Genomic DNA, 19,717 nt, shown 5'->3' on the forward strand with positions numbered 1-19,717 from the left:
TATTTCTAAAGATTTTTTTTAAAACAACCCTGCTTGAGGTCATAAATATTTAGTAACAACTTATTTTAGCCAACGGCACATTATACTGTCAGTAGGAGAGAGTCCGAGTCTATTTAATGGACTGCTCATTTAGCCTAAACTCTTATGTCACTGATGAGGAATTTCTCACTGTGTCCCATTAGCCCTTGATTCCACAGCAGCATTTGCCAAATCTGTGTATGTTTGTGGGGGGTGGTTGTGTTCTAGAAGACTCCTTATAGTTTACATTTTGGTCATTCTCTTAAAGATGAGAAATAAAAGTGAACAATCATAAACAGGATGCAAAACAACAACAACAAAAATCACTCAAGCTTCCGTTTTTGTTAAACAGAGCCACTGCTCTTTCCCTAAAATTGAGGTTTTGCAGCCTGAAGGATGCAAAGGATGTTCGCAACATCCTAGCTCCAGAAACATTCATTTAAGACAGGTTTGCAAACCAAAGCAAGTATTTTTACCTTTGCTGTTCTCAGCTTTTCATGGTTGATGCAGAGTAGCCAGATGTGATTCTTATCAGCCAACATGAAAAGAAGGCGGTCAATGCTGTAAGCTTTTTCAATTCTTCTTATAGTGAAGATTGCATAATGGTTTCTATTCTAGCTCCCTTCGCAACCTCCCAATTTTTTGTTGCTCTTATTCTTCTGAAGGGAATTTTCCTTATGGCTGTTTTTCTTTGGAAACTTTGAGTAACTTGGCTCTAATATGGTCAAGAATACTGCACAGAAAATGGGTGTACGGAGGCTTGCTGATTATTTTATTGCTTGAACATCTCTTCATATGCAGTGGAGAAAGGGAAGCTGCAATTCCAACCCTTTCCATATCAAGTCAGTTGGCTCTATGTACGTGCTACTGGGAACTGGTGTTCTCAGTTGTGTGGTGTGATCTCTTGCAAGCCACGTGCTGTGCATGAACGGCATAGTTTCCATACGTCTTGCTCATGCAGCTCTGGGTTATATTTCACTTTCGATGCAAGATTTTCAATGATTATTGTTTTGTGTTGAGTAGAAGTGCTGTCTTCTAGGAAATCTGATTTCCTGCCCCCTTTGAAGGGTTAGTAGCTGTCAGACAGATCCAAATCTTGAACTGTGGCTGACCAAGCCAATCATGCAGCTCACTGTGCCATGAATTAGTTGTGACACTGCTCTGAACCATCTTAAGAAAAGGAGTTACTGATGAGCAATAACAGCAACAGTGCTCATCTTTTTGAAAAAAATCACCAGGAGAAGAATCATAAACATGGACTTCAAAGCCATTGCATTGTGTCACCTGCCTCCCTGCTCATGAACCATACGTCATTGGGAACTGGACCCGAAACACAGGAAGGCAAGGATGGGATCCTCCTGCTCCTTTCTCTGTGCCTGGGATCCCCCTTTGTGAACTGAAGGAGGAGGAAGGAGTAAGAAAAAGGGAAGAAGCGATCCCAGGTCTTGTTCAGCTGGTGGGTGGAAAGGAGGAAGGAGCTCCTAGGGTTTGCTTGATGGTACTGATTGCATTTTTTAATAAGGAATTAAATAAAGCACAGAGTATGCCCCAGGGGCAGTGCTAAGGGAGATCTGGCCATATCCAAGTTGTGAGAGTTGCTCTAAGGGGTGATGGAAATTCAATGCAGCTGGTGAACTGAAAAAAATAATAACAAAAACCAATACACCTCTGTGCTATAGAATATCTTTCATACGGCAAGTACCCCAAAATGCTTTATACGGTATTAAAAACAGATTGAATTTAAAGAACAGGTAATATTGTTTATTTAAGGGAAACAAAACATAGGAGTGAACTAAAGCTGGTATAAATCAAGGACAGTTCAACTGAAGTCAAGTGGCTTACAATACAAATGCTGTAAAATACACAGGTTTATAATCTGGCTCATAATATTTTTCATTGATAGTTTAGCACTTTAGCCCTTTGGAGGAGGTCAGGAAAAGGATCACTTTTTTTTTTTGTTTTTGTATTTCCTTTTTTCCTTAAATTGGCTATAATATTTTCTTGCTTTCCTTTATTGGAAGGTGGAACTTTAATATATATTTTTTAAAATTTTGGTTTATTCTGTACTCCTAAAAGTTTCAGAGACAAAAGAGAAATGGGGGGGGGGGGGGGAAGAAGGGGAGGAAAAAGTAGCTTTCCAATGCCTTCCCTCCCCCTAAGGAAAGAAATGTTAAAAATATCTATAATGAATCTATTTGAACTTACTATTTGGAAAAAAAAGGTAGAAAAGCAATTAAAATATTAATACTTTTTAATGAATAATTTCAACACTTTTATGCATTTTATTTTTTGGTTTTGTCAAAATAAGTAGTTAATAGGAAAAATTCATTGAAAAAGTTTAATTTATGGTTGCAAAATGGATAAGCAAGTGTAATTAAAAGAAACTCTTTTAGAAAAAAGGCCTTGCTAAGAGAGAAATATGCGTGTGGAACATTTAAGCCTCCGACATGAAACAGGTATGAATACCTGAGTTAGAAATAGTGCAAGCTTTACTCTCTTGCATTTCTCCTCTTTATGGATGACCAAATTTCCCTGTACCAAGCAAGCTGATTTAGCCCCGAATAGTTGCGCATATGTCTGTATTAAAATGCATTTTAATTCTCAAATGAGGATCTAGTTCCTCATCTGAGATGGGATGGGGCTCAGTCTGTGCTCCTGCATGGGGTGGTTGGTCATAAATCGAGCAGGCAAAGCTAGTTTTGAGGCTAATTTGGGGTTTTTGAAGCCTGTAGGAGGAGCAAGTATTGGGAATCTCCAGATGACCTGCCTGCAGGGCCAAGCCAAGTGCGTCTCCTGTCAAGTGCTGCCTTGTCACCTCCTGGCACCCGCTGGCTCCCCAGGAAGGCCTGGAAAATGACGGCTCCTCTGGCTGCCGATCACGGGAAGGTTTATGGTCGCATACGCCACGGTCAGGGGCGAGTTCAGTCTCACTAACATGCTACTTTGAGAGATCTGCAGTGATTCTCCCTTGTGTTTCATGGCCTTTGCCACTGCCTGTGGTTTGCAGGGAAATGCTGCTTCTGTTATTCTGCGCAGTTGGTTGCAAAGCGTGGTTTTGGGCAAAAGACTGCATTGCTCCAAGTTGCTTGTCTGACAAGGATTGTATCCTTGTACACAAGGATTTTTGTAGCAGCACAAGATGTTGCAGTTGCCTTCATGCTGTGGTTAGAAAATAAAAGAGCTTTCCCCTTGATTGCCTCACCACCAGGATTTCAGTGTCCAGTGGGACTGACTCTGTCAGGGATGGCCAACCCAAACCTGCTTCTGTTTCCTCAGAGATGCTGCGAACTACCTGCAGTCCACACAAGCGCCTTGTCTAAAAGGTCTGGCCTTTGGGGTGGAAACGCAGCCCCTTTCCCAGCAAATTCTAGATTAGTATATTGAAATTTATTTGAAATCAGCTGCCTCATCAACTTTGTACTTAGCTGAATCCAGGCGGATTAGAAGAATGAGTTTGGTCATCTGTCCTTAAATGTCTGAAAATTTATTAGCATTACTCTCTAGTTTTCTTCAGATTTATAGAAAAATTGTATTTACAGGGACTCTGCTGTTTACATCAAGGAAGTAGTTTTTTTAAAACATTTAAACATAGTTGACTTACAGCCCAGTCCTTTTAGAGGTAGTATGTGCCTTTTCTTTAACACCACATGTCCATTTATTTCAAGTAGAGCTGGATGATACTTGCATGAGATCACCATGTTGTATGTTTTTTATTGTCATGGATTCTCCTTGTGTGTCTCATCTGCTTATTCTGTCCTCTTTATGATCCTCCCTTATTCAGACTGAGTCTGGCGGAGGCATCACTGCCTCATCTATTTTTGTTGCTTCCTCTTTTTTTTTTTTAAGGTGGTGTTCTCTGCAGTTTTTTTTTTGTTTTGTTTTTGTTTTTGAGATTATCTTAGGTAGCTGAATGCTAACACAATATATGGTTTTATATTCCTCAGTTTAGCAAGAAGAGAGTGAGTGGAGGCATTTGTTGAGTGCACACAAGAGGATGACATGCAAGAAAGTTGTAATTTGGGAGGTTCGGTATTGCTGTCACTAAAGTTAACAAATAAGTCAGTAAATAGACTTGGAGTCCAGCTTTTCCAGCAACAAGCCTTTTCTCCGGTGGCCCTGACAGATGTTTGCATTAGGTTTTCGGATTAGGAAGAGTGAAATACTAGGTGGAACTAGGTGTGCAAGTGAATCCATAACAAGCGAGAAAAAGACCTGTTTTCTGTTGCTTTCTTGTGAAATTATAAACTACAATGCTTTTCAGGTGTCTGCAGAAATTATCAGAGACAAAGAACAGTAATTCTAGTTTCCTGAAGGCTATTTAGAGAAAGCAAATGCTGTGAAGAAAGCAAATGATCATATTTTAATTAAGTTTATTTTGTCTTCATTTCTCACTTTCTGCAAAGCTGAGTAAAAATGAATTCTGTACCTAGTTTTCTGAACTCAAGTACAAATAAAATTGCATCTTTAAAACCATGATACGTAAGTGCTCTCAAGCTCGAGTCAGAGTAAATGCTATGCTAGAACAGATCAAAATCTTGGAGCATGATTTGTCTTTTTAGTTGTTATTGAATAAATAAATAACAGACTTCTAAGAAAATAAATTATTAGACAAGAAAGATGCTAAAATAATTTCTCTGCTGTGAGATAGGGTTTAGTCCCTACAAACAGACCTCAGGCTCAAGCTGTGCAAAAAGATTAAGTTAATCTGCTCTTCAGAAGATGCTCTTGTTTGCTTATTCTGAACACCGAAACAGGGCTCACTGCTAGCAAGCACGCAAGGAACCATACATTAAAAATCTCCCCAATGTGGTCTCAGCTGGCACGTTGCTGCACAGAGCCCTGGGAGCGCTGGCAGCTCCCCACACCCCAAAGGTGGACTGACACCTATCCCAGCGTTTCTGCCTCAGCAGCCTTCTCTCTCACACAACTGCTAATTGATAAATAAGAAGAGAAATGAAGTTTTTCACTTGCATTTTTTTTTTTTAGCCTCCCTCTGCCATTTAGAGATGTGAACAGAAAGGAACTACAGGAGGAACAGTGCATCAGAAGGTGAAAAATTCCCATTGCTGTTCCCAGGTATGGGCTTGCTCATGCAGCAATATGTGTGTTAGCAACACAGCTTCACCCTCCCTGGTTTTTGTCCCTACTCCTCCGTCATTTCCCTGGGGAAAGTGAAGGGCTCGCTCCCTTGCGCCAGCAGGCGCTTGCCCAGGTGCGACCAGGGTGCTTACTTGCACAGGTACCAGGAGAAAGTCAAGAGAAGGGCCCTACCCAACCCTGCCAGCTCTGCACCCCAAAGCACCTTTGAGACATCCCATATTTAGGGCTACCAAGGGGCACCTTTAGAGGCTGGAGTTTATGGGTTCAGGCAGACGTTGCTCACCAGCCCTGTGCTTGACAGCATTGCAGACCTGGCATATTCTGTACCTCCCAGTGCTTAGGAGAGCTGCTACACTCTGCTGGGAGCTTTACTGCGGGAGAGGAGCCTGTGCAGAGGCAGGACGTGAGCCCCTCGGGCAAGCTGTGACCGCCTTCAGGTGGGGCAGCCTGTCAAGCTCCCACGCGTGCCCAGCAGCACTGCCCTCCGTGCCCCCCATGAGAGGGGCCCCGGCATGGCAGGAGCACCGTACAGGGATGGAGGAGGCGAGCACATTTTGCAGCGGGTCCCTCCTCGGAGCGGGGGGCGGAGGGAAGGGGACCCACGCGAGAGGCCATAAAACACCAGGGGCATTGGGAGCCAGGAGCAGCCAGAGCCCAGCGTGCGTCTGTCTGTTGCGTGGAGGGCGTGAGCGTGGGCAGTGCAGGAAGCCAGACGGGGTCTGCCTGCCGCCCCGTGAGCCTGAGTGGGTGCCCAGCCCCGGGGCTGGAGCTGCCTGGCCGCGCTGCTGGATGCCCCTTGCCCAGCGCCAGTCAGCTCGGAGGAGGAGGGGACGGGGTGCTCCTGCTCCCACTGGCTGCAGAGGCTGAGGCAAAAGAGAGGAAAAGGAGGAGGGGAATAAAAAGTAAAGAGAGCAAGAGAGAGGGGGAGAGAGAGAGAGGGAGTGAAAGAAAACTAAGCCCAGCTTTTGCCGGTGCTCCTTGGATTGGATCTGGTTTGAGTTTCCTCTCTGCTGGCTTGTGCAGCGTTTGAGGAGGAGTGGGGGGAAGTAACGAGCTCACTCTTCTTCTGAAGCTTAAGCGAACGTGCTGGGTGACGGTGCTGGTGGGGAGCTGCCACGGGCGCAGTTGCCTCCTAGCTTGTTGCTCTCACTTACTAAAGAATTTCCTGGACTTCTCAAGAACCCGAAGGAAAAAGCCATCACTGCACAGATCCGATAGTTGCTCAGTGCCTATAGACTTGACATCTATTTTTTCCTGGGGCATTTTTTTCCCCCTATCTCTCAGAGCAGCAGTTCCCTGAGTGTGTGGCATTGAAACCCATTGCTTTATTAACAGCTCTGGGAGATACTTTTTAATTTTTTTGTGCTCTTTTGTTTTCTTTACCTTTTTAAAAAAAAAAAAGAAAAAAAAAGATAATCCTTCTGGGGGGAGGGGAGATGATCCTGCTGATGTGGAATAAGTGCTCCTGCTGTCTCCTCTTACTAGCCGCGGTCCTGATCGTGGAGAGCTCCCAGCTAGACAGCTCCAGCTCCAAGGTGAACTCCATCAAGTCCACCCTGATGGGGGAGGCTCCAACTCAGGCAACCAACAGATCTGCAGGCATCCACCAGGGACTAACGCTTGCTAGCAGTAAGAAGGGCAAAATGCTAGAGCAGATGGGAAAGCCTCCAAAGCACTATCACCGGCAAGGAGAGGTAGGACACTGCCGAACTGCATGAGTCTGTCCCTCTGTCGCTATGCACATTGATTGTTAGTCCCCTTCTCCTGTTCTCTTTCAAAGTTTTTCTTATTAATTAAATTACTTGACTTCATCAGGGTTGTCTGGAATGGTATCATGCTAAAATAGAAATTAAGTGCTGGGCATGTGGAAGTAAGAAGGTTTTAAATCCATGTGTTTTTCTCTGTGGGTAATTTTTTTTTTTTTTTTAAAAAAAGAAAACTTTAGCATCTCTGCTTGGAATCCTTCAGAAGATTGCTGGAAATTAATTGCATGTTAACTCTCCAGGCACTAAGCTGAATTTGAATAGGCAAAGAAAATTTGAGTCTAAAATGAAAACTGTGTTTCCAGTGGTGAAATGAGTTTGCTTTTAGAAATCATACCGAGAAAGCTGATCTATGCTATCTTCCTTTCTGAAAGGGTAGTGGGAAGAGTGAAAAGCCATGCTGTGCCAGTGGTATAGTTCAGGGCATTTTTATTTGCTAAATAAGACAGCAAATAAATTCCAGATTTCTTGCCCGATGTACGTGCTTGGGGTTGTGGAAGTTTTGCTTGGTCATGTCCACTTGAGATAAGCAGAGAATCAGTCTTCAATATGTGGGAAGAAAGTTGAAGTGGGAAGTAAAAAAGATAAGGTTATAGAAACTACGGAAAAAGGACCCTAACTTGAGAATTGTGTAGCTTTCTTTTCCTTCTACTCTGCTTGGATTCTTGAGTGTCTGCAGAAAATTTGCTCCTTTAATTGCCTTTGTGGGAAACTATAAGCCAGTATTTGAAGGCATCAGTCGTCGTCTTCCCTCTCAAGTCTCAACTTGGATGGTGTGAATGCTGTGTGTTTTGGTGTTGAAAGAGCTATATTCTGACTTCTTCAGACAATATAGATTTTATACTATGGGGCATTATTAGTAATTCTAAATACAGCTGCTTTTCATAAACAACAGACACTGTAGCAGCAAGGGAGCTGCCAAAATTCAGCACTAAAATGGCAGAAAAAAACCCAAAAAACTGCCTGCCTGAAGGCATTGCCTGCACTTTCCTTAAAGCAGTGAAGAAGAAGCTGCAAATTCAAGCAATGCACTGAACTCGCTTAAGCGTTTCACATTAGCCTTCTGGTAATTGGATATTATCATTTGGGGTTGTGCGCATGCATAATAACCATGGTGCTAGTTTGGGGTTTTGTGTGTGAGAAATTTGGTTTTAAACTCTTCCAAGCTTTCTTTCCCTAGCCACTCAACTGCTTTATAATTCGTCCAAAATTTGGTCGCCTCTCCTTACCTCTGAGCAAAGTGTAGTAACAGATGCTGTGGCAAAGTTTCATATTTCTAAAGTACTGTGCTCCTTCCTAGTGCACGTTGTAGTAATTACTACACCTTGAGGAAATACAGGAGCACGGAACACATTAGTGTACGTTCTCCTTAGGTTGTCTTCTATTATCTGTGGACTTGCAAAGAGCAGAGCGCAGCGCTGTCTTCCCCCCCGCGCGATGTCAGCCTTATGACTTGTGTAGATACCTGTGGGGTCGGGCACTGCCCAGCCCCAGTCCTGCTGTGCAGCATTAGTCCCGCAGGAGCTGTTGCTGCCTTGCCCCATGTGCGACATCTGTATCGCGTGTGCACAGACCACGCTGAGAATGATCCATCCTAATGTGCCTGGTTCTGGAAAAGACCTTGCAGTGACCACGGGATTTGCCGCTTTCCTCCTAGCCCAGGCTGCGTGCAGTGACTGGCATTAAGGCAGAGGTGCTCTGCAAGTGCTGGTGCGCGCGTGGCAGCAGGGCTGTCGCAGGCTTTGCAGCACCCCACTTGTAGTGGGACTTGTAGCACAAGCTACGAGCTTGTGTCATACAGTTTTCCCTGGGAGGCTCTTTTTGCCTTCCTTCTTCATGCAACCCCCTGGGAGAACCAGGGCATTGCGGAGCAGACGTCACCTCCTGTTGTGGCTGCGACTCCGTCCCCCTTGTTGCTCAGCCTCCTGCCGACGCAGCCCATGAAGATGTCTGGTGTGCACAGCCGAGACACGTGGGTGCCGCTTGAGATGTCCACTTGAGACAAGGCTGTTAATGCAGAACTGCAGTAAAGGGAGGAAAAAAATATTAGTCTTTGGATGCTGTTTTATTGCTGGTGTAGTTCTAGCTGAAGAGTTGGTAAGCCACTCCATGTCTTAAGTGGGGGGTCACACCTCAACTAGCCAAAACTGATGTTTTAACAATTCTTTCTAATAACTGTACTTTTACCAGAGTAGTACTCACTCGTTTAGGCAATAGGACATCGTGCTGACGTCTTGTGTGTTGTTTGTGCTAAGAACAGAGCTACCTGTGGTGCTTTTACTTCTGAAACAACCTTCTACCTTAGTGCGATGTGAAAAATGGAAATACCTTTTATTTATTTCATAATATTAAATACTAAGCTCAGTATCCTATTTACAGATAGGAAATACTTTTATTAAGGCCTGAGGCATTAAAAAAAAAAAAAAGAAATTAGAGGACTTTCCTTAAAACCATTGAAAGGGCCATGAGCCATCAGCCTCATGGCTGGTAGCCTAACGTGCTTTCAGAATATTTCCTCAATACATGAATTTAATACTTTCAATTACCCAGAGTAGGAGCAGCTTGGAATCCTTTAATCAGCAATAAATCACCACATATGGTGGTTCATGGCTTATCTAGTGTGTTGATACATTTCAGCTGGTAGTTACGGTGCTTCTACCCAGAAATGGAAGATCCAGTGCCCCTGTCTCAGACAGCACTTCAGCTCAAATTAAAAAAAAGAAAAAAAAAAAATATATATATATGAGCAAATCAAGCTGATCTGGCTTGCTGGAGGTACAGCCAGGATAAATGTGAATTTGAGTAAGACTTACATTTTTATGTCTTCCTGAGGAATATTATTTAGTTCTGTTCTTATTCCCTTTACTGCCTTGGATCAGTAGAGAACGAGCAGTCCTGATGTGCTAAATCGGGGAGATTGTAGCTGTACTTTCACCCTTACTCCTGTTTTCCACCCTTCCCCCTGTTAATGTCTTGCCCTTTTCACAAAGAATCCTGAAGTGCCTACAGCATTTTCAGAGGGGAAAAAATGTAGATATATGGAGAGACTTGTTCCCCCTTCATCTTTAAGGGGCTGATTCTTCTTACGTTGTCCACCAAAAGAAAACAGCAGGATCAGGCTTAGCAACCATTTTTCGCTCAAGGCTCTCAGTGAAGTCATATATCCTTTGAGGTGAAAACTGCTCAAAAATAAGACCATACTGTGCATGCTAGACCATGGGCTGGTGCTATAGGCCAGTGGCCATTGCTTTCCCATAAAATCTTATTTTGGAGGAATAGCCTTCAAGGAGTAGCTAATACTTCAGCTTCTCGAGGATCTTGTTATGGATTTATCAGCTCTCCAGGTAGATAAAATAGAGTGAATGGAGCCATAAGTGAAAAGTGCCAGATAAGCAGAAATGGTGAATTTTCTGTGTCAGGTACTGCTAGCACTGTGCAAGGACAAGCTCTGCTCAGGGACTCAGTGGGGAAGGGGAAATCCAACATATCATAGCTGTGATCAGAAGTCTTGGCCCTTCCACTGATTCCCGTTTGACGTTGTGCAGCACTTCTCATCACTTCACCACCTTTCTCATTCCTTTGCTCTGGATTTTTGTCCCCTCTCCTCTTATTCAGGGCCAGGGTTACCTCTCCCTCAATGGCCTTTAATGATCTGGTAGGTTGAATCATGTCAAAATTTATATCCTCTCCCCTTCCCCAATCCTGGCTAGATGTCCTTCTCCCGGCTCTTTTTCCCTTGAGCCCTGTTTTTCTTTTGCTGCTGAGTAACTGGTTGGGTCTGTGAGTCCCACTGGGACCATCCCTCCCACTTCCCCCCAGGCGCCACAGAGAGGTAGCGGGGAGGAAGGGAAGAACTGGGATGGCCAGGAGAGAGGGAACCGGCACAACTCTGTGTCTGGATGGGAGAGAAAGCGCTATAGGAAAGGAGAGAGGAAAAAAAGCTGGGAAAAATTACAGCGCCGTAAAGTCACGGCAGCTATCAGCTAAGCCTTGGTGTTTCAGATGCATTTGGTTTACTTTTTTAAAGAGCCTTTTTAAATTGTGTTTCATCTTGAGCTAGAAGACCGAAGCCTGTGGGAGCCAAGCCAAAAAAGCTTTAATCCGAAGGGCTGGGCTGGCAGGGGTCAGCAGGCAGCACCGCTGTGCACGCGTTCCTTGGGCAGGATGTAGCTCTCTGCAAAGACTTGGGGAAAACGCTCAGGCGATGCTGTGTAGCAAGTAAAACAGCGTGGTGTGGAGTAATTGACTGCAGTGCCCTGAGAAGGGTACAATAAAATGCACCAAAGACACCAAAAATGTAACCACAATATCTCCAATAGGTAGCAACGAAGGCAGTATAAGTTATTTCTCCGTGGGTTTAAAAGTAATTTAATTAAAATACCTCAAAGCTATATCTAGCACCAACATTTAAGTAAATAACTAACCAGGCAGAACTGCTGAATCGGCAGAGGTCACCGGAGAATGTGTTCCTCGCTCTTGTTGTTTGCTGCAAGGAATGTGGGAGACATGCTGGTTTCCTGGCAGCAGTCTTGCTAAATAGCTGAGCGGCCTGTCTCATGGTTGCACAAATGGGACGCTTAGTATCATTGCCGTCCTTGGGTCTTGCTTGGGGTGCCCTCTAATTACAGCTGTTATTTGACTCCTTAACGCAGAGCAAGAGCTCCCATGAAATGACTCTAGCAAGACGATTTCCTATTAACGTTGTTGCAGGAATGCCTAGAAAACTTGCAGGGCTCTGATGTGCTGCTCGGGGAGAGCTCGCTGCTGCCTGGGGAGTCTGACAGCGGCGTCGATGGCGAACACAAAGGATGGTGAAGCGTGTTCCTGTCTTGCCCTCAGAAGAGGGCTCTGATTAACTCATTATGTGCGAGTAGCTGATGCTTTGCAGATGCACAGTATAGCACAGGTTTAATTTTGATTTTAATTATTTTGGCTCCAGATATGTCTTGCAAGCACTTCATATCTCACAGTGTGGCAGTTAAGCCTCAGTCCTTTCAGAGTTGTACTTAAAAAGGCAGGAATGCAGCTCAGGAGGATTTTTTTTCCTTTTTCTGCTTTTCCCCTCGCAAGCCTCATGAGTTCCTTTGCTTCTTTGGGTTTTGTATATATTTCTTTTTTGAAAATCCTAATTTTTCAGTGCTATCTTCTGGTACTTCTAGGTTGAAACCAGCTCCTAGGAGCTTCATGTCCATGGAAGCTCAAAAGGTGTTGTTTGCCTGTTGCTTTCACATGAACTCTGATCGCAAAAGTCTTTATTTTTTTGGAGAGCACAAATATTCATCTTTTCTTTGCACATCCTGTACTTGATTAAAAAAAAAAAAAAAAAAAAAGATTATGTGTGTTCCCTCACTGCCGCTTTTCCCACTTTTGTCTTTTCGACTGAAGTGCAGATCTATTTTCATGTAAAATTTCAGGGAAACAAAGCAGTTTTCAGATTGCAATGAAATGTGAAAATACGTGCGTTTGGGAGAATTTCAAGTTTATTGCAAAAATCTCTGCTCCAGAATAAACTACGTAACGTGCTATAGGGGGACTGGAGTTGTCTGTATGTTACAGCTTAGAGAAGTAGCCTGAATGGATACCTCCAGTCATGCCTAATGACCAAAGAACAGCAGTTCAGGCAAAATAACTGGCTTGTTCATTTTCATGGCAGTTTTCTTGGGACTGACTTTTATCTCACTAGAAACTTGTGTCCACACAGGAACAGAAGCGTTGATACAGAAGTGAATGAGTGTAAACATGGAGTAGGAACATGGAGCTTACTCATTTAGTATCTATTTTATTCTTACTATAAGTAAAGACAGGGCTGTACTGCAAAAAAAGAAAAGCTTATGAGTTGCTCATTCCTTCCCCTCAAAGTGCATCATAAGCACAAGGTTCAGCCCTTGGGCCTTTCTTAAAGTCTAAGCTTTGATATGATTGAATTTTCATATGCATGTAGGAAATCTTTTGGAAAAAACTCCCTTGTTTGTTTTCCTTTCTCAGAGCAGAGTAGTCTCCAGAATTGTTTCTTTTACCGTGTACTCTTAATGCAAAATGGTGTATCTGTTCAGGACAACCTCTAGAGATGCTACAGCTCAATCATCTGCTGCAAAGTGAGGTCTTGGGGGCGGGGAGAATCCTATGTACATAACACAGAAATGCAAAATGCTAAACCTAACCCAGCTATGCTTATCTTATGTCAGTGTGTTTTCAAAAACCATCAGAACAAATCAGGCTGTGCCAAAAAAAAAAAAAAAAAGGGGGCATTTTCATGGTGTTTTCTAGGGGCTGGGGAAGGTGACAGAAGTGCAAGAATACATTCTTTTCTCAGGTCTTTCCTGCGTGAGAGTGTAATGGCTAGTGCAGGCTTTGGGTTTATTCCTAGTAATGAATGAAAACTTGGTTTTGAAGATTTCCACTGATACAAGTGAAGTGAGAGAGTTCCCATCCCTATCTAATGGGAAGCCATATGAGCAAACAAGCATGCAAATCACCATTTGGAGATAAATCTCCCCACATGGCTATTTCCCCTTTCAGAGGTAGAGAGGACACCAGTTTTCCTTACTGGAGAAAGTAAGTGTTGCAAATTGTGATTTGATAGCCGACCTGTTGCCTTCATGAGGAAAGCAGAGTGAATAAAACGGTGAATAAAACAAGGGGATGGTGGTAAGACTGGAAGGAAGGAGGGGAGCAGGCGCCTCCTGTTTGGCTTGGAGAGCAAGGGCAGTGTCTGGCCCGGCTGGGCTGTTATCTGGTGCTAAATTCATGGATGTTTGGAGGCAAGCAGGCCTGGCATCATTACTCTTCTCTTTGGGATAATCATTTTATTAGCTCTCTCGGATGGTGGAAGCCATAAAATAAATGCAAAGACATCCTGGACCGCAGATTTTCATGTATTTAGCAGTGTGAGAGTTTTACCAGACTTGTCATTCTTGAATTCCTGTTCATCATCTGCTCAGGTAGCAGTAGTGATACTGCATAGCTCACCTAACCAGTCGTGTGCCATAATGAGCAAGGAAAACCTCATGGGATCAGCAAGATTGAGAATTGTTCTCCTAGGCCTCCGTTCTGTGCGCTGACAGCTCCAGGCCAGCTTAATGTGCACTTGTGCAGTGCTCCTAAGAAAGCAGTTCAGCCAACCCCGATGTGGGGGGAGCGGGTGAGTGTCAGCCACCACGGCACAGGGGAAGGGGCCAGGAAGGCCATGAGGTCGGCAGCCTTTCCCCAGACACGCTCCGTGGGGGAGCGGGACTGAAGCTGTCTCGTGTGTTGGCAATGTGCTTGCTCAGGGGAAATGCCTAGCAAAAGTTAGGCTTAAACTTTGGTTGAGGGGCTAGACTGCTGAGCTTGATAAAGTGGTTTTGTGCTTGTTTGAATAAATGCATGGCTTTTAAAGTGCTTTTCAGGAAGTGCTTGTAAACCTCAGGGCTTCGTTTTGGTCCCTGTTGCTGTCTTCCAGACCCCCCCCCCACCTCCACCCCATGCCAAGCCAGAATCCTCCAGAAATTATTTTCCAAGGATGTCCTGCGACAAATTACAACTGAACTTCAGTCTTAATTATTTTCTGTTGCTAAGAGGACAAGTGACCAAGTAAATCCTTACGTTGTAGCACTTTGGGGCCAGTATGAGGTTATCGATAAGGAAGGCACAGTCCCACCATTCCTTTACAGAAGTGACAATAATTGTAAAGGGGATGGGAAGTAGGAATGGGAAAGAGTATCTTTTGCTACATGGGGAATAAGAGCTTCTAATTACTGGAACTGCATGGATTTAATATGTGCTAGATAGTGCAGAGTTTTGTAAGGATGTCAGATATAGGAACTTGGGCCTTCTCAGCCTTTGTGTTTACTTATCTATATGCACATGAAAATGTTGGTCAAAGTATTGCTAGACATAAGTGGTAGCAACAGGAATGAATCATGAATGAAAAGACTTTTATCAATTTTGCTGGTGCAAAGAAGTCCAAGAGTATGCTTTGGCTTTGGGTTTCACTCAAGGTGGAGCAGAAACATTGGGCTGGAGAGGTGAAAGAAGAATGGTTCCCTGGCAGTTGGAAGAATGAGTTGGAAAGTCAAAGCTTGCAGGATCTTTGCCTTTTTTTTTTTTTTTGGTTACTTGACAACCTGGGAAGCATGTATTTACCCCTCTGCTTGCCAAGGATTTTATATGGCTTCATCAGTAAATATCTGCAGAATGTTTAAGAGCCTTCCTGGGGGGAGATGCCCAATGAGAAGTTCACTTGAAATGCAAGAGGGGATTTCTGTTGCTAGGGCATTTCCATGATTTCAGAGTTTAAATATCAGGGTGTAAAATTGAGAGCCACTCTGCAATATCAGGGCAGGTTGATTGCCAATGAGCTTAGTGGCCGCTTGCCTCCTTCCCTAGATGTGCTGCCCTTCCCATCCCACCCCCCAGCCTTGGCTGTGAGTTTCGTTTGGTTTATCTCAGCCGCGAGGACGGTGCCTGTTCGTAAGCGCTGTCCCTGTACGCCACCGGCCAAGGACACATAGCAGTCTCTGGCAGACACACACGTGCGCAGCAGGTGTGGCGGGAACTCCTAAACTGTTTACGAGTGCACAAAGCCCCACGAACAAAGAGGGCAGAAAAGAATGTTGTCATTTGAAGGAAAAATATGTTTTAAGGCCCTGTTAAAAATAAAGCCAAAAAGGAATAGCAAATGGGCTGCAGATCGTTTGTGTAGCAGGGATTAGCACTGTGCAAATCCTTCATTCTTCTGAACAGACGTGTACCAGAGGCAGGCCAGACTAGCCAAGGCACCGTCCTGGATACAGGGGATCCACTTTCGGGCTGTTGTCTCAGAGAGTTACCTCCAAAATCCACCTTCAGTGGCAACAAGTGGAGGAAGAGGATAGGGTTGTCTTGAGTGATAGAAAGGCTTTAGATGAGCAGAAGTGAGTGTGTACATAGTGCAAACATGTATGTAGTGCACTACAGCCTGGTTTGTGGTGAAAGAGTCAGGACTGATGGGTCAAGGCTGGGGAAACATGACAGAACAGGCTGTGTTCTGAAATGGGTACGTGATGATATTTTCAGTTATTTGGGAAGAGCTTTGGGGAATGTCCTTAAGGGTGACGATTTAGCATCCACTGAAGGGATGTAACTTGCTTCCCTCCAGCAGTGTTTCCCAGCAGATGCACCAAAAAATGTAGCCGCAGACTCAAGGTTGCACAGCCCAGCAGTGCCGCGCTTAGCTTCCTTACTCTGCAAAAGGTAAGGAATTGCTCCTCTTACCCACGAGGTCAAGTGCACTTCTGCCCGGAGAGCTATCTGAAAGGTTACTTGTATGGATAGGAGCCTAAATACCCTGGAAAATTTTGTCCTGACTACTGAGTGGTTTCTCGGAGAATTAGGCTCTGCCTGCCTTTATGGACCAGGGTTATTGACTTTTCCAAGCAGGAGGGAATTTCAGCTAAAAGGAAATGAGGAGGCTGAGGCTCCCTTGCTCTTGTCCTTCATCACCTATGTCAAATAATCAGAACTGGGTCATTGGAATAATTCGTTTTTATTACATGAAAACTTAAATCAGAATAATTTATGTTACCTCTCAGTAATGATTTAATGATATGGATGATGTGTAACATATCTGTGTTTATTATACCAGATACAGTTCTTCTGGCCCTTTTGTACTGATTTCACTGTCCATTCAGAATACCTCTTTTCCTAACACAATGTAATTTTCTGCAGCATAAGACTGGAGGAGGATGCAGAGATGTTGCAAGCTGAGCTGTAACGTTTCTCTTTAATGAGCCTCTTCCTGACCCACCCTATGTAAAGCAGTTGACACATCATGTGTTGTGCAGCTGGGGCGGCTCCACTGGCACATACATCCGACACATGAACCTACCGACTCCAGCCTCTTGGAAGCACTGGACCCATGCTGTTCTCCAGAGATGTGTCTAAGTCATTTCCCAGATATCATGGCTCTAGCAGTGGTAGGTGCAAAAGCCGAAGTGGAATTCTCTAATTCAGATTTAGCTGATTCTGTGAAAACAGATTGTGCAAGAGAGACCGACACTGCGTTTCTGGAATTGATTTCCTCTCTTTCCCAGTTTGACCTCCAGTGCTCCTTCTGGCTGCTGGTCTGCGTTCAGGTCTGCGCTTGTAGCCTCTCTGTTCATTTGCCTAGCAGGACTAAGCAGGGCTTTTAAGCTGCAGCCACTTAAGCTTGAGTTTTACCTCAAGCAAGGGGTGGACGAGCTGGGTAAGATGCCGGCTGGAGGGGCTGCGTTTCAGTGGTGCTGCGATAGCGGTGGCTCGAGCGGCGTCAGCAGGCAGGCCTGGGCACCAGTGCGGCCCTCAGCATGTGCCGTGGCTGGAGGTCTCTGTGCTTGGATGGAGGGAAAACTTTAACCATTTGTTGGTAAAATTTCACACTGTTTTTGCTTTTGATCTTCTTCTGTCCTAAATGACCCCTATGGCAGGAAATTGATTTATATGGTAGCTACTAGAAGACATTTTGTGAACATTTGCTGCTTCTCAAGTTTATTTTCACAGCATGTTTCACCTGAATATTTTCCAGAACAAAAAACCTCAAGCATTCGGCTGTCCTGATAACATGTGCTAGGCTGAAGTTTCCTCCTTCCTTCCAGACCACCTCACAAAACAGCACTCAAATATTCAGCCTTAATGCTATTTATAAAGGTAACATTGATATGTAAAAACAGCACTTTCTTATGAGGCAACCAACAGATCAAGATCAAACAAGGTTTGCCAGCATTTTTGGCAAACTGCGAGCCACTGCTCTTCACATACTCAGGTGAGGGGAGCAACAGCTCAAGTGAAAAAGCTTCAGAGAAACTAAAACTTTCAGGGGATGATGCATTTCAGGTTAATAACTGGTTAGAAGGCAGAAAAATAACCAACAGGAATAGGCAGGCTGCTTTCACAGCAGAGAGAAAAGGGTACAGATGATCGACTGTACTGGTAGCTCCTAAATATACTGCTAAAACTGTTGGTGTCTCTAAGATACTGTTTGGTGAAGCCAGGAGAATCTGGGGGGAGGGGGGGAAAGTAAGTCTGATTTATTTATTTTATTTTTATTTTTTATTTTTACTTTTCTGAGTATTTACAACCAGTGGAAAACTGGGCACTTTTTTCTGATCCACTATGGCAACTCCTTTGTTCTTAGGTACTATATCATTAATTATTTTTGTCAGCATCATAAATAACCTAAAAGAGCTGGTTACATCCTTCTGTAAAGAAAGTTAAGCCTGTAATTCCCTGTAGGGCTTCCCTTGGTCTTGTTTGCCTCAGTTAGAGTGTACATATGTGATCTTTAGTCAGTCAGGTGTTTAAGTACCTTATTGGTCTGACACATTGGATCTTAGCTGGTGGCTGCAGATTTCTCTATCTTCTCCAAGGCCCACTGAAATCAGTGAATACCTTCAGGACCCTCAGCTTGGGATTTTTATGCAGAGACCTCTCTAGACTAAACATTAAATATTCCAAGGAGATCAGTGCAGCGCATGGAAAACATGACTATAGAGAAAAAAGGAAATGGGAAAAAAAGAAGCAATAGACAGAGAAGCTTAGAAGAGATTTACAAAATATGCAGCATGCACAAGTAGGGGAGTGACTTTTCAAAGTCTTGCTACCATTTAGTCAGCTAAAAGTAGTACCTCTAAAAAGGTTCAGATTTTCAAGTCATTTATCACTAGGAATGAAAGGGATTGGATTTTTGCTATTTATTTATTCTTTTTTGGGGGGGGGGCTGGGGGCAGTGTTATTTCCTCAAGTGTTTTTGTGCTCAGGGGTAAACTATTCCCTCCCAAATTGTTGTTACACACAAAGCTGAGTACCTTTGTACACTATTCAAGTTTAATAACTACATCCTGCAGCTTTGACGTGAACTGACTTAAATTTGCCGTCAGATGCTTTTCCAGTTAGATGAGCAGCCTGGCTTCTCCAGTTGGGCTGCCTGCGCTTCCCATAGGCTGCAGCCGGGAGGTCACTTGGAAACCACCCCTCGGATCTGGCTATTTAGATGTGTCGTTAGTCTTGTTGTAGGCCCTTAGTGTTTATATTCTGGCCACGTATCAGTGCTCCTATGAGACTTGTCGGCAACAAAACTCATTGCATTTTAGTGACGTTATTGCAGGCTGAATAGCAAACAGATCAAGGGCATGAGAATCCAAGCTGTGAAATGCTAAGGGAATCCCTGCCTGCCCTGCAGGAAAGCAGGGCTAAGGCAGCCTGTGCAGCTGCAGGGAATGCAGCAAGGGACCAAATGGAGGCAGCAAGGCAGGTGGGAGAGCACAAGACTGGTTACTCCTGGTGCCTGTCCAGCAGGGCAGGGAGAAATAAGGCAGACTTGGTGGTGTCAGAAGGCCCCTGCTTGTGGAGGTGAGGGGGTGCTGAGAAAGCCTCGGCTTTTGGGTTGGAGATGCAGTTGGTTTCCATGTGACTTGTCACTTGAGTATTTAAAAAAATCATCAGCAGGGTCACTGGAACAGTGGTATTGTGCTTTTGCAAAATGGTCTATTTAAAAGCAGAGAATTGTTGTCAAATGAATTATAAAATTAGAGTGTTTAATTGTCTTGTATAGTAACAGCTTGTGCATGGGGAAGTTTGCAAGCCCTTTCTAGCCTGTGCACTGTCAAGCCACCTAAGGCCATAGATGTGGTTTGTAATGTGGTAATAGAAACAGTGTTTTGCTCTTTGCATCCTGTCATTCCAGTATTGCTATTGCTGATAGAAATGAGAACTGTGCAGACTTCTGTTTTTGGAAAATTGTGTGTGTGTGTGTGTGTGTGTGTGTGCAATGACGTTTCTTAGCTTACAATGGACTTAGTTACAGACTTTCTTAAAAAAAAAAAAAAAAAAAAAAAAAAAGA

General features: G+C 44.0%; 1 protein-coding gene across 1 annotated transcript in view; it reads left to right on the forward strand.

Moving 5' to 3' along the window:
- Positions 1-6,554: 6,554 nt before the first annotated feature.
- The window catches only part of DKK2 (dickkopf Wnt signaling pathway inhibitor 2), a 31,259-nt gene continuing 18,096 nt past the window's right edge, over positions 6,555-19,717 (forward strand). Inside the window, exon 1 of the mRNA XM_010226098.2 lies at positions 6,555-6,812. Coding sequence (XP_010224400.1) covers positions 6,555-6,812 — 258 coding nt within the window. The remainder of the gene's footprint in view (positions 6,813-19,717) is intronic.

This window comes from Tinamus guttatus, unplaced genomic scaffold, assembly GCF_059628265.1.
Source record: "Tinamus guttatus ecotype Peru unplaced genomic scaffold, ASM5962826v1 Tinamus_guttatus_pri_ptg000202l, whole genome shotgun sequence".
Taxonomy (NCBI): Eukaryota; Metazoa; Chordata; class Aves; order Tinamiformes; family Tinamidae; genus Tinamus; species Tinamus guttatus.